Source organism: Jaculus jaculus, chromosome 1 (genome assembly GCF_020740685.1).
Source record: "Jaculus jaculus isolate mJacJac1 chromosome 1, mJacJac1.mat.Y.cur, whole genome shotgun sequence".
NCBI lineage: Eukaryota > Metazoa > Chordata > Mammalia > Rodentia > Dipodidae > Jaculus > Jaculus jaculus.
The window spans coordinates 95,714,091-95,726,223 of NC_059102.1; the positions used below are offsets into that span (position 1 = coordinate 95,714,091).

The 12,133-nt window shown below is 37.7% G+C and overlaps 1 protein-coding gene across 2 annotated transcripts in view; it reads right to left on the minus strand.

The window, feature by feature from the left end:
* Plaa (phospholipase A2 activating protein) overlaps positions 1-12,133 on the minus strand; it is a 52,115-nt gene that overhangs the window by 17,512 nt on the left and 22,470 nt on the right. For both annotated transcript variants that reach the window (XM_045141876.1, XM_004658395.3), the window contains exons 5-9: positions 10,529-10,696; positions 9,448-9,583; positions 5,025-5,194; positions 2,774-2,931; positions 1,521-1,740 (exon numbers count right to left, since the gene is read on the minus strand). In XM_045141876.1, coding sequence (XP_044997811.1) covers positions 1,521-1,740; positions 2,774-2,931; positions 5,025-5,194; positions 9,448-9,583; positions 10,529-10,696 — 852 coding nt within the window. The remainder of the gene's footprint in view (positions 1-1,520; positions 1,741-2,773; positions 2,932-5,024; positions 5,195-9,447; positions 9,584-10,528; positions 10,697-12,133) is intronic.

A 12,133-nucleotide genomic window follows, 5' to 3' on the forward strand; every position in this document is an offset into this window, starting at 1 on the left:
CAATAAATAAATAAAAATAAAATAAAAACTTAAGCTTGGAGAACAGATGACGAGCAAGGCTATCACATGACAGAATGACAGAAATTACAGTCAAAAGTCTTATTGGAAGTAAGAAAGTAAAATCTTAGTGGTTCTTCAAAATTTGTTTTGTGAACTCTATGACTTTTGTAGTCAGAGCACATAAATCTGAAAATAACTGAATATATAAAGAGAATTGCCAGTGACCTCTGATATAATTAATATACAATCAATGTTGACCCCTTTTCCTACAAAAATGCATTGTAATTCCTGTGGTTACTATTGCTATGAAACCAAGAGTGAGATGCTACACTGAAAAGCTATAAAAAACAAACAAACAAAAAAAACTATTACTGCTAAGAAGCCCACAGGCATTAAATGTCAATCTCTTAGCAAGGCCCAGTATTCATTAGTTCAGATATCAAGCAGTACACTCAATACTGGGAAACCAGCAGGGAAAACCTGATTGTATCCACTGAAACTCACAACCTACCCAAGGAAAGAACTTCAAAGGTGATGAGTACAAAGAAAATAGATTTTAATGCACACATTCCTGAGTGTGTGATATGTTTTGTTAGTACCTCTGAGGAAATAATCATGTTGTTTACAAAAAAGCATGTAAGGATACTTAATAGTTTTCCCAGTACTGCAATGTGTTCATGGAAGTTCATTCTTTTATCCTATAGTCTGAAATACCAACTAAAATACCCAGGTACTAAGCCTTTCCCCCTTCTGTGCTAAATTCAAGCATTTGGAGGGTTAAATAAGTTATAATAAAGTAGTGACTGACTTTTATAAATTGGATCAAGACAAAAGACAGTTGAAATTAGTTTATATTATGAAGGAATGAACAGTCAAATTAATCAAAAAGGGAAGATAATTTTTGAACATGGAACATCTATAAGGAAAGGGCAAGACTATATACAAATGTGAGACATAAAGAGAATATGGGATTCTTATAAAACAAAGAAAAAGTACTAGCTTATGAAAAATATGAATCAGAAATGACAATAGGGGATAACACTTAGCTTGCATGTGCAAGGCCCGTTCAATCTTCAGTACAACATACACATGACAAAAGGAAATTACTAACAGTAAAGTATCTTTATCAAATTCCCTATCACCATAAAATAAGTGAATAAATGAATATTAAGTACTATAAAAGAATTACAATTTTCAAATTATTGAAATTATTTTTTAAAGAATAATTTCATAATTGTTTCTATAAAATAAAAAAATTAGTTCATGATTTGAAGCTTTATGATATGAATGTGAAGGAAAAAAATCTCCTGAAGATGTTAGTTTGTATTTAAGCAGCTAATTATAAAGGGTATTTAAAGATTCAGAAACCTCAACCTAGGAGGGGTTATACTCAGTAATGTTTGCTTAGACAAGTGCAAGACATTGGGTTCAATCTCCACTAATAAAAAACAGTAACAAAAAGGAAACAAGTAGCCAGCATGGATGGAAGGACTTAAGACTTAATAGAAGTCCTAACTCACCTGTATATGGGTCTGAAAAGCTGGTGTTCCCAAGTCCCAACGTTTGACCTTTTGTGTTATCAATAATAAATTTAGCTACTTGATCCAAAAACATGGGGTTCAAATCATTCTTCTGCAAGAAGTTGTATGCAGTTAGCCAGGGATCATCACTGATATTATATGGCAATTTATAGGATGGTCCACCTTCATTGACATCAATTGAGAAAACATAATCAAATTCCTATAATAGGAATATAAAACAAAAGATACACTAATTTACCTGTTCCTAAATACTGGTAAGAGATATATCATTAACACAGATGTTGAATGTTCTTTAATATTAATAGTAATTTAAAACTTTTGAAAATACAATGGTAAACTGGGCATAGTGGCACATGCCTTTAATCTCAGCACTCAGGAAACAGAGGTAGGCAGATCACTGTGAGCTCAAGGCCACCCTGAGACTACATAGTGAATTCCAGGTCAGTCTGGGCTAGAGTGAGAACCTACCTTGAAAATGAAAGGAGGGAGGGAAGAAGGAAGAAGGGAGGGAAGAAGGAAGAAAAAAGAAAATGCAATGGTTAATACTTCCTCCAACAGATAAACATGAAGAGCAACAGTGTGCCTGTGCTGCAACGGTAGATCTGGGGTGAGATTGGGATAACCTACAACTGTCTATTGATTCTGAGTCCAAAGGAAGGTTTACACATGTTTAATTTCAAGGCCAAAATTATCAGCTGTCAGGGTGTACTACTCACCAAGACATTTTGGCATTATAAGCCCTACAGTGTCCTTCAAATCTTGCCAAACTAAATGAAGCCAGGTATTAAGCATTAGATCAAAGATGGCACAGAAACTCCTAACCCAAAATGACAAGGAATTGTTTTGTTTGTAATTTTAAGATTTATAATGAGTAATTTGTCAACTACAGCTTTCTCTAAATGGAAAGGTATTTTAAAATCTATTTTAAGATAGAAAAAGATACCTTTCCCACAGTAATATATTTTTAAATGCTAAAACACAAACAAAAAATGCATATGCATTTTTTTTGAAGCAGGGTCTCATGCTAGCCCAGGCTGACCTGAAACTCACTCTGTAACCCAGGCTGGCCTTCAAGCTCACGAAAATCCTCCTGCATCAGCCACCCAAATGCTGGGATTAAAGGCATGAGCCGCCACTCCCAGCTAACCAACAAAAATTTTATGAGCATGGAAAAAAGAAAACCTTGAATTTGCTAAGGAGTTTAAGATAATAATTAAAAGAAGCTGACATACTTTCCCTTCATATAAAACTTTTCCTGATGTTTGCTGAGTCGCACCAGATGAGCCAACAACATCACCAATTTTTATCCACCTCCCTTCACTAACACTCCACTGATAGGCTTCAACTCTCTCTCCATCTCTGATTAGACGAGTCTGTCCTTCTCTAGTACCTTGAAACAAAAATTGTAAGAATCAAAAGTAGAACGGTAGAGTAAAATCCAAAAACATTAGATAGAAAATTCTTAACATAAAGTTTACATATAAAAGGGAATATGCATTTTGCCATTGAAGGGGCAGTACAATGTACATAGCAGACAACCTCGGGTGCCATCCTCAGAAACAGTCTGTGTTGAGACTGCCTCTCACTGGCCTACTTAGGGCTGGCCAGTGAGCCCCAGGGATATGCCTGTCTCCATCTCCCCAGTGCTGGATTGTAAGTACACACCACCATGCCTAGATTAAAAACAAAAACAAAAAAACATGTTCTGGGGGTCAAATTCAAGTTTTCATGCTTGGCAAAATTTTACTGAATGAACTATTGCCCCATTCCTTTATTTTGGTTGAAAAGAAAATTTTATTATAATATTTTTAAATGTAGTATTCTTAAAAAGTTACCAAAAATTATCAAAAGAAAAGAATAGTAAAGAAAATGTTTTTATCAGGAAAAATGTGGGTGGGGGGAGCAGAATTAAAATGTGATTCTAAGCCAGGTGTTGGCTCATGCCTATAATCTTACCTTTCAGAGAGCAGAAGGATCATCATGAGTTCAAGACCAGACCAGACTGAATTCCAAAGTTAGTCTGGGCTATTGTGAGATCCTGCCTCAAACAAACAAATAAACAGACAGAAATAGGTGGCAGGGGAGAATTCTGCTAAAAAGTAACTGGCCCACTAAAAAAAAAAAAAAAGAAATTATTGCCAAATATAGCCTTTCAATATATTTCCTTACAGTAAATGGTTTTCCATTTTTGCAGTGGCTCAGTCCTATACCCAATTCTTTGGCAACTTCTACCAGCTCATTATTTCAAAAATCTATCTAGCCTGGCATGGTGGTGCACACCTTTAATCCCAGCATTCAAGAGGCAGAGGTAGGAGGATATCCGTGAGTTCAAGACCACCCTGAGACTACATAGTGAATTCCAGGTCAGTCTGGGCTAGAGTGAGAACCTACCTCAAAAAACAAAACAAACAAACAAACAAAAGGTATCTAAAAAGCTGTGCCTTCTCAACATCTCCATCATTATCTCATGGTATAAGACATCATTTCTCAGTTGGATAGAATCAAAGCTCTCCTACTTGTGCTTTTGGCCCTTAATAGGATATAGTCAACCCAGTAACCAGAGTTCTTTCAGAAAAGCCCTAAACTCTTCTGCATAAAAGAACCCAGTGGCTTTACATCTTATTCTCAGTGAAAGCCTAAATCCTTGGTGTGGTCTATCTATGAGGTCAAATATAAATGCTACAAATGGTAGTTCCTTCAAGGGTACAAGGAAGAATTTGAAACCATATCAGTGATACTTTTAATGCTCTATTTAATGAAAGTTCATTGTTCTGTGTTTTAAAAAATACTTAATAGAAAGATATGTTGCTATTAAACATCATCTAAAGTACTATTAAATATGATTAAGTTCATACTTGTTAATATTACCACCTTATTAACAGAGTCAAATTAAGTATTAGGAAGCTATCACATAATAAATAATAATTACAAGCACTAATATAACAGGTTAAGGATACAATCAGATTTCACTTGCTCTCTGATTCAAATCTCTTATGATCACCCAATTCATTTACACAGACACTACTTTATTTATTTTTAATGTTTAGTCTTCTAAGTGTTGTGAGATTTATTTAAACGAAAAATTTGGGATTAGGACAGATGGCTCAGTGGTTAAGGCACTTGCCTGCAAAGCCTAACAACCCTAGTTCAATTCTCCAGTACCCACATAAAGTCAGAGGCACAATGTGGCACAAGCATCTGGAGTTTATTTGCAGTGGCCCATTTGTCTCTCTTCTCTCTCTGCTTGCAAATAAATAAACAAATAAATTTATTTAAAACAAGGGGAAAACAAGAGAAAAATTTCTATTTATGGAAGCTTCAAAGTTCACATGGCTTTTCCTATCAATAATATGTGATAGTAAAAATTCTGAAAAATCACAATCTGCAATGAAACACAAGAAAATAATCTTTGTTAGCATCCTTGTTAATGTAAAAGGGAAATATGAAGACATGTTAAACTATTAGTTACACTGAAATATTTACCTGATTCATTCAGATGTTCCCTTCCAGGAAGCTGCTCAGCATTAATGTCCCCTAAGTCACCAGTTTTTGAATCAATGGTTGTCTGAGAGAGCTCTCTTTCAAAAGCCTTAATTTCTTCAGCACTTGCTGTCCGAGCCTCTGATTCTGTAAACACTCTGATAATACCATCGCTATAAGGAAAAACAAATTCATTTGAAAAGCCGTTGCTGCAGTGTATTAACATGCTCACATGTGAATGAACCAAAGCAAAAAACAATCTGTATTTATGAATATAAAAAGTGCTACTATCACTGGGTATCCCTGATGGCACCCAATGGCTCTGTGGTACTAACCTTTGGCACTGGCTGCTGCCCCCAGGACGGATGGGAAGGTACACGCTGGGATTTCCTTGGATGCAAGGGCAACAAATAAAAACCTTAGCGCACCCAGCCAATTTACCTGATTTAAAGCACCAATGGACTAGGAGTGTTTTTTACCATCATTTAGTCTCTGCTTTTATTCCATCTATTGGCTTACAAGATGTCATCTGGCACACAGAAATTCTCACTATACACACACCCCAAAGGGTTTAAATGACCCAGCTGAAGGAATCACTCTTCTTAATCCTGAGGTTCAAATGATGGGAAGGGCAATTACACAAAATCTCATGGCTTTGGACATCCTCACAGCTGTCCAGGGTGGCCTATGTGCCATTATCAAGGTTAAATGTTGTGTATATATTCCTGATAACTCTGCTAACATCTTATCTGCTTTACAAGACCTGCACAAACAGATTAGACCAAGCTGAATGCTACCATGCCATTTGGTGAACACTCTGGGAATGGATCTCAGATTTTTCATGGTGGAAAAAGATTATAACTAGTATAACCTTCACAGTTATTTTACTGATTTTTGGACCTTGTATATTCAATTGACGTTTTAACCTTCTCTGCTCTTTTATAGGCAGCTCGTAATCAGATGGTCATACCACAATCTAACTCCATCTATACAGGCCCCTTGATCACCCATTAAGAGCTGATCACTAAGTATTTCTAACATGAATACCAACTAGCCCTACTCACAGTGTTAAACTTCCTGGTCTCTGAGATAGGCTCCAATACTTATGTCATTAATATTTACAAAACTTTTTATAGGGCTGGAGAGATGGCTTAGCGGTTAAGCGCTTGCCTGTGAAGCCTAAGTATCCCGGTTGGAGGCTCGGTTCCCCAGGTCCCACGTTAGCCAGATGCACAAGGGGGCGCACGCGTCTGGAGTTCGTTTGCAGAGGCTGGAGGCCCTGGCGCGCCCATTCTCTCTCTCTCCCTCTATCTGTCTTTGTGTCTGTCGCTCTCAAATAAATAAATAAATAATTTAAAAAAAAAAACTTTTTATACAAAGACAAAAAAAACTACATACAGATTGCAATGAGACATCTGACTGACTCACAGATTTCTCTCTGGCCTTGATGTAGCACTCCTCCCCAGAGACTGCCATAGTCTATGGCCCCATTCAGCTGGAAGTAATTAAAGACTGACTCATCATCATCTCCTTTCCTCTAGTAGCAGTTACAAGTCGGCTGGAGACAGGTTAGTGGTTAAGGTGCTTGCCTGAGAAGCCTAAGAACTCATGTTCAAATCCCCAAGTCCCATGTAAATTAGATGTACAGTGACGCAAGTGTGCAATGTCACACGTGCACGTGCACAAGGGGGCACATGCATCTGCAGTTCATTTGTGGCAGCTGAAAGTCCTGGCATGCCCATTCATTCTCTCTCTCAATTAAATAAATGCTTTAAAGAGTGTCTTCTCAAAAGAAAGAAATAGTCAGAATGGGCCCAGAAGGAATTAAAAAGATGTAATATCTCATCGCCTGCTCCAGCCCCACCCAGCTGTGCCAACCCTTCCAGAGCCCAGACCAATCAGCTCTCTTTCAGGCTCACCTAAGCCTGAGGGTAAAGCCCACAACAATAAGATTACAAACGCATCCTTACCAGGTGGGCAAGGCCTTTTTTCATGGTTCACCTTTCTTGAACTTCCAATTCCTTGGTCTGGTAAACCTTCATCTCAGCCCTACTGGCCTAAGATTGGGTGGGGGGATGCTCCAACCCCACTCCTATGCAGACCACCTACGCATGTAAACAGCTCTCTACTTTTCTTCTTTTTCTTCTTTAAATCTAATGAAGTTTTTCTCACACTTAAAAAAACAGTTATTTCTGTGAACAGCCCTATGCTCACTACAACACATTACTGTTTCAGGTATTTAAAGCAGTTACTGGCAGGGGCTGGGAAGATAGCAAGAGCTTGCTTTCAAAACCGACTGGCCTGAGTTCAATTACCAAGCCAATCATGTAAGCACAACACAAACCATCTAGTATTCCTTTGCACACACAAATAAAGTTACTGGCAAAAGACTGAGAAATTTGTATTTGTTAGTTTTTAATTTTAATAGTGTTCTAGTAAGTACTAAGCTACATCCTTAGCAAGCAGTGGCTTGAGGCCCCGCTGTGCCCAATCTCTGTCTGTCTCTCTTCTATCTCTCTGCTTCCAAATAAATAAATAAAATAAAATTTAAAGTTTATACCTACCAAAGGAAACAGCTACCTAAAGAAATAAGCCTGCAGAATGACAGAAAACCTTTGCCAGCCATATATCTGACAGAGAATAACTTATAAAACATATATATTATACTGTAATGATAATATATAAAACAAAGAACTTAAAAAACTGAACAAAACAAACGACACAATCAATGGCCTAATAAAAGGAACAGACAGTTCACAAGATGATATAAAAAAAACATTTAAAAATTCAACCTCATTAGCCACTAGAGATATGCAAATCAAAAGTACATTTGAGATTCCATCTTACCTCAGTGAGACTATCAATTTCATTTCTATGATTTCTCAGTTTCAGTTAAGGGAGGGAGTCCCAAGTTAGCTATTTTGAGCTGTATTTATGCTAATGAATTCCAAATAGTTTCTTTCTTAACCTTGTATTAACATCAGTTTCACCTTTGACTTATTTTAAAAATTAATTTACTTATTTGAGAGAGAAAGAGAGAGACGGAGGAAGGGAGGGAGAGGGAGAGAGGGGCAGACAGAAAAAGAATGGGTACCCCAGTGCCTCTAGTCACTGCAAACAAATTTCAGATGCATGCACCACCTTGAGCATCTGGCTTATGTGGGTACTGGGGAATCAAACCTGTGTTCCTAGCCCTGACTTTATTTTTTTTTTAATTTTTGACTATTTTTATTTACTTATTTAAAAAATTTTACAGTGCTGGAATTGAACCAAGGGCCTCACATGTGTCAGGGAAGGACTCTTACCCTATGTTCCCAGACATATACCCAGTTAAGATTTTATTTTTATTTGCATGTGTGTGTACTCTATGCCTATGTTTCCAGGCATATTCCCACGTAATATTTTATTTTATTTTGGAATCTAACCAGAGTCCTTTGGCTTTGCAGGCAAATGCCTTAACTGCTAAGCCATCCTCTCCAGCCTATATTATTTTTATTTTTAAATTTACTTATTTTAGAGAGAGAGAGAAAGGCAGAGAGGGAGAGAGAGGATGGGCACGCCAGGTCCTCCAGCCACTGCAAATGAACTCCAGAGGCATGTGCCCCCTTGTGCATCTAGCTTATGTGGGTTCTGGGGAATTGAACCAGGGTCCTTTGGCTTTGCAGGCAAATGCCTTAACCGCGGAGCCATCTCTCCAGCTCTTAAGGTTTTATTTTGTTCTTTCATCTCTTCTCCGAATTCTCTCATTTGCTTATTTCTTATCTATTGGTAGTGCTAGGTCAATGTTTTATAACTATATGTCCCTACTACAATAGTTGATTCTAATTTGCCTACCTAGTCAATGCTACTTCTAGTTAAATCCAATTCATATATTTACTAATTCACAAGTTCATCTTTGACCTGATCATTTTTAGGTCAAGAACGACAATCCCTTAGCCCTCAAACACTGAATCTGAAGAATGCCTAGCTTCCCCACTGAAAGATTCATCCCAGGTATCCTAGCACATCTACTATCACACACATCACACTGTTCCCCAACCTTAATCCTCCTTCATTTATCTTTATCACCTATGCTCATAACATCCCATAAAGGAAATTTATTCTGTCTCTTTTCTCATAAATTCTAATTTCTCTTTTTTAAACTCATCTTTCAAAATCCAACTGAACTTCCCCACAAGTTTTCACACACCAATTATCTACTTTCTTTAACTTCTTTTGTATTCCATGTTTAGACTATATAACTTCAATCCTGGTGTAATAAAGCATGTGTCATTACTGTTTTATTCAGTAATGGAAATATGCAAATTACCAAATTACCTGAAAACTCCCAAATTACCTGAAATTTCTATGGCTTACCTCTGTACACTCTACTGCTTACCAAGGGCCTACTGGCAAAAAATGTATTGACTGACTAGCAAATAAATACCTCGCACCAACCACAATGTCACCATTGTCCAGCACACAGCAGCACCAGATAGACTGAGCTGGGAGTCGTATCGTTTGGGCACATTCTCCATGTTTCCATATCCTCATAGATCTGTCTTCTGCTGTTGTCACAAAATCTAAAATTGGTGAAAACAAATGGTAAAACTTACTTAGAATAAATAGAATACATTCACAAACAACATTGTTCTATATCAGTGTACTGACCTTTTAAATCTACTTGTAATTTAATATAGATCTTAGATTTTGTCACTCACAGTGATCCTCCTGCCTCTGCCTCCCAAGTGCTAGGATTAAAGGTGTGTGCCAACATGCCCCCCTTCAAAATTCACATTTTTATTCATTTCACATTTTATAAAGTCTCTCTTCAGACACTGAATTGTCTTTTTAGAATTTATTTTTATTTTTTTATTTGAGAATGACAGACAGACAGAAAGAAAGAGGCAGATAGATAAAGAGAGAATGGGCGCACCAGGGTTTCTCACTACTCCAAATGAACTCCAGATGCATGCGCCACCTTGTGTATCTGACCTACCTGGGTCCTGGGGAATTGAATCTTGAACAGGGGTCCTTAGACTTCACAAGCAAACACCTAACCACTAAGCCATCTCTCTAGCCCTCAATTGTCTTTTTGTAACACAGCCATCCAATCTGAATCTAAAGGTTGCCAAACAAACTTCTACATTAAGAAACATATTGGAGAGATGGCTTAGTGGTTAAGTGCTTGCCTGTGAAGCCTAACGACCCCGGTTCAAGGCTCAATTCCCCAGGGCCCATGTAATCCAGATGCACAAGGTGGCACATGTATCTGGAATTCATTTGCAGAATGGCTGGAGGCCTTGGAGCGCCATTCTCTCTCCCACCCCCCAAATCTCAATTTCTCTGTCACTCTCAAATAAATAAATAAAAATAAACAAAGAAAAAAAAATTTAAAAATACAATTACTAAGTTAGTCAGAGAGTAAACTGATTTAAGAAATCAGCACTCTTCTCTTCATCTCCAGAATGGATTACAACAATATACAGTACAAAAGTTTTTAAATATATAGAGTGAGGTACTCTTACCTCTACAATTTGGAAAGACAGATATGCTATAAATATAATTTGTATGTCCATAGTACACTTCAAGACACTCGCCAGTGATTTGCCATCTTCGAACACTAGCATCATTTGCACAGGAAAGAAACTGTGTTTCACTCAAAATTGCCAAACCTCTTACACAGTCTTCATGTCCTGGATTTAAAACATAATACAAATCAATGAAAGGTCATTTGGTTCATGGCACTATATATTTAATTAACATTTTTAAACTTCCAAGTGCACAAGTGGTAAGATGTATTAAAAAATGTTGGGCTAAGGCCAGATGTAGTGGTGCACATCTTTAATCCCAGCATTTGGGAGGCAGAGGTAGAAAGATTGCCATGAGTTTGAGGCCATCCTGAGACAAATAGTGAATTCTGGGTCAGTCTGAGCTACAGTGAAACCCTACCTGGAAAAACCATTTAAAAAAAAAAAAAAAAAACCAAAAAGTTGGGCTGGAGAGATGGCTTAGTGGTTAAGGCACTTGCTAGCAAAACCAAGGGATCCAGGTTCAGTTCCCCAGTACACACATAAAGCCGGATACACAAGGTATCACATGCATCTGCAGTTTGTTTACAGTGGCTAGAGATCCTGCCATGCCCATTCCTCTTTCTCTTCCTCATAAATAAATAGGAGGGGGGGAGAGGATGGGCATGCTAGGACTTCTAGCCATTGCAATCAAATTCCCCTTGTGTGCATGTACAACTTTTCACACTTGTGTCACTTTGTACATCTGGCTTACATGGGACCTGGAGAGTCAAACATGAGTCCTTAGGCTTTGCAGGCAAGAGCCTTAACTGCTAAGCCATTTCTCCAGCCCTAAAATATTTTTTAATGTTATTTTTTTCTGTAGAAAAGCCTGGTACCAAAATTTGTATTTCAGATTTGGCAATATTTTTATCACCAGTCTTGGAAAGTTATTTCACATTAATTTTATCTTCTCTAGATTATTTCCTAAACTATTCAGGGTATTTTTTGGCTTATATGTATGTGTGTGGGGGTGGATGGGTGTGTGTGTGTAGTCACGTGTGTGTGGGCACATATGCGATGAGGCCAGTTTGTTGTTGGAATTTCCCTACCACCATCACTTTTTTTGAGGCAGGGTCTCACAGTGAACCGGAAGCTCACGGCTTTGGTCATACAAGCTAGCCACTGACTACACTTCCCCAGAGATGGGATTATATGTATGAGCCACCATGCCTGGCATTTTTGTAGATACTTGGGATCCAAACTCAGGTTCTCATGACTACATGGCAAGCACTTTACTTACTGAACCATCTCTTCAACCTTCAGAAATAGTATTTAATCCCAACAATTCTTCATTTTCACCCAATGTTTTACATTCAATTTTTTTTTTTGAATAAAAGTAACAGGGGCTACAACAGATGGCTTAGCAGTTAAGGTATTTGCTTGCAAAGCCTAAGGACCTGGGGTTCAATTCCTCAGTACCCACATAAAGCCAGATGCACAAGGTGGCATATACATCTGGAGTTCATTTGCAGGGACTAGAGGCCCTGGCATGTCCATTTGTTCTCTCTCTATCTGCCTTTCTCTCTCCCAAATAAATAAAATATTTAGGGGAAAAAAAAG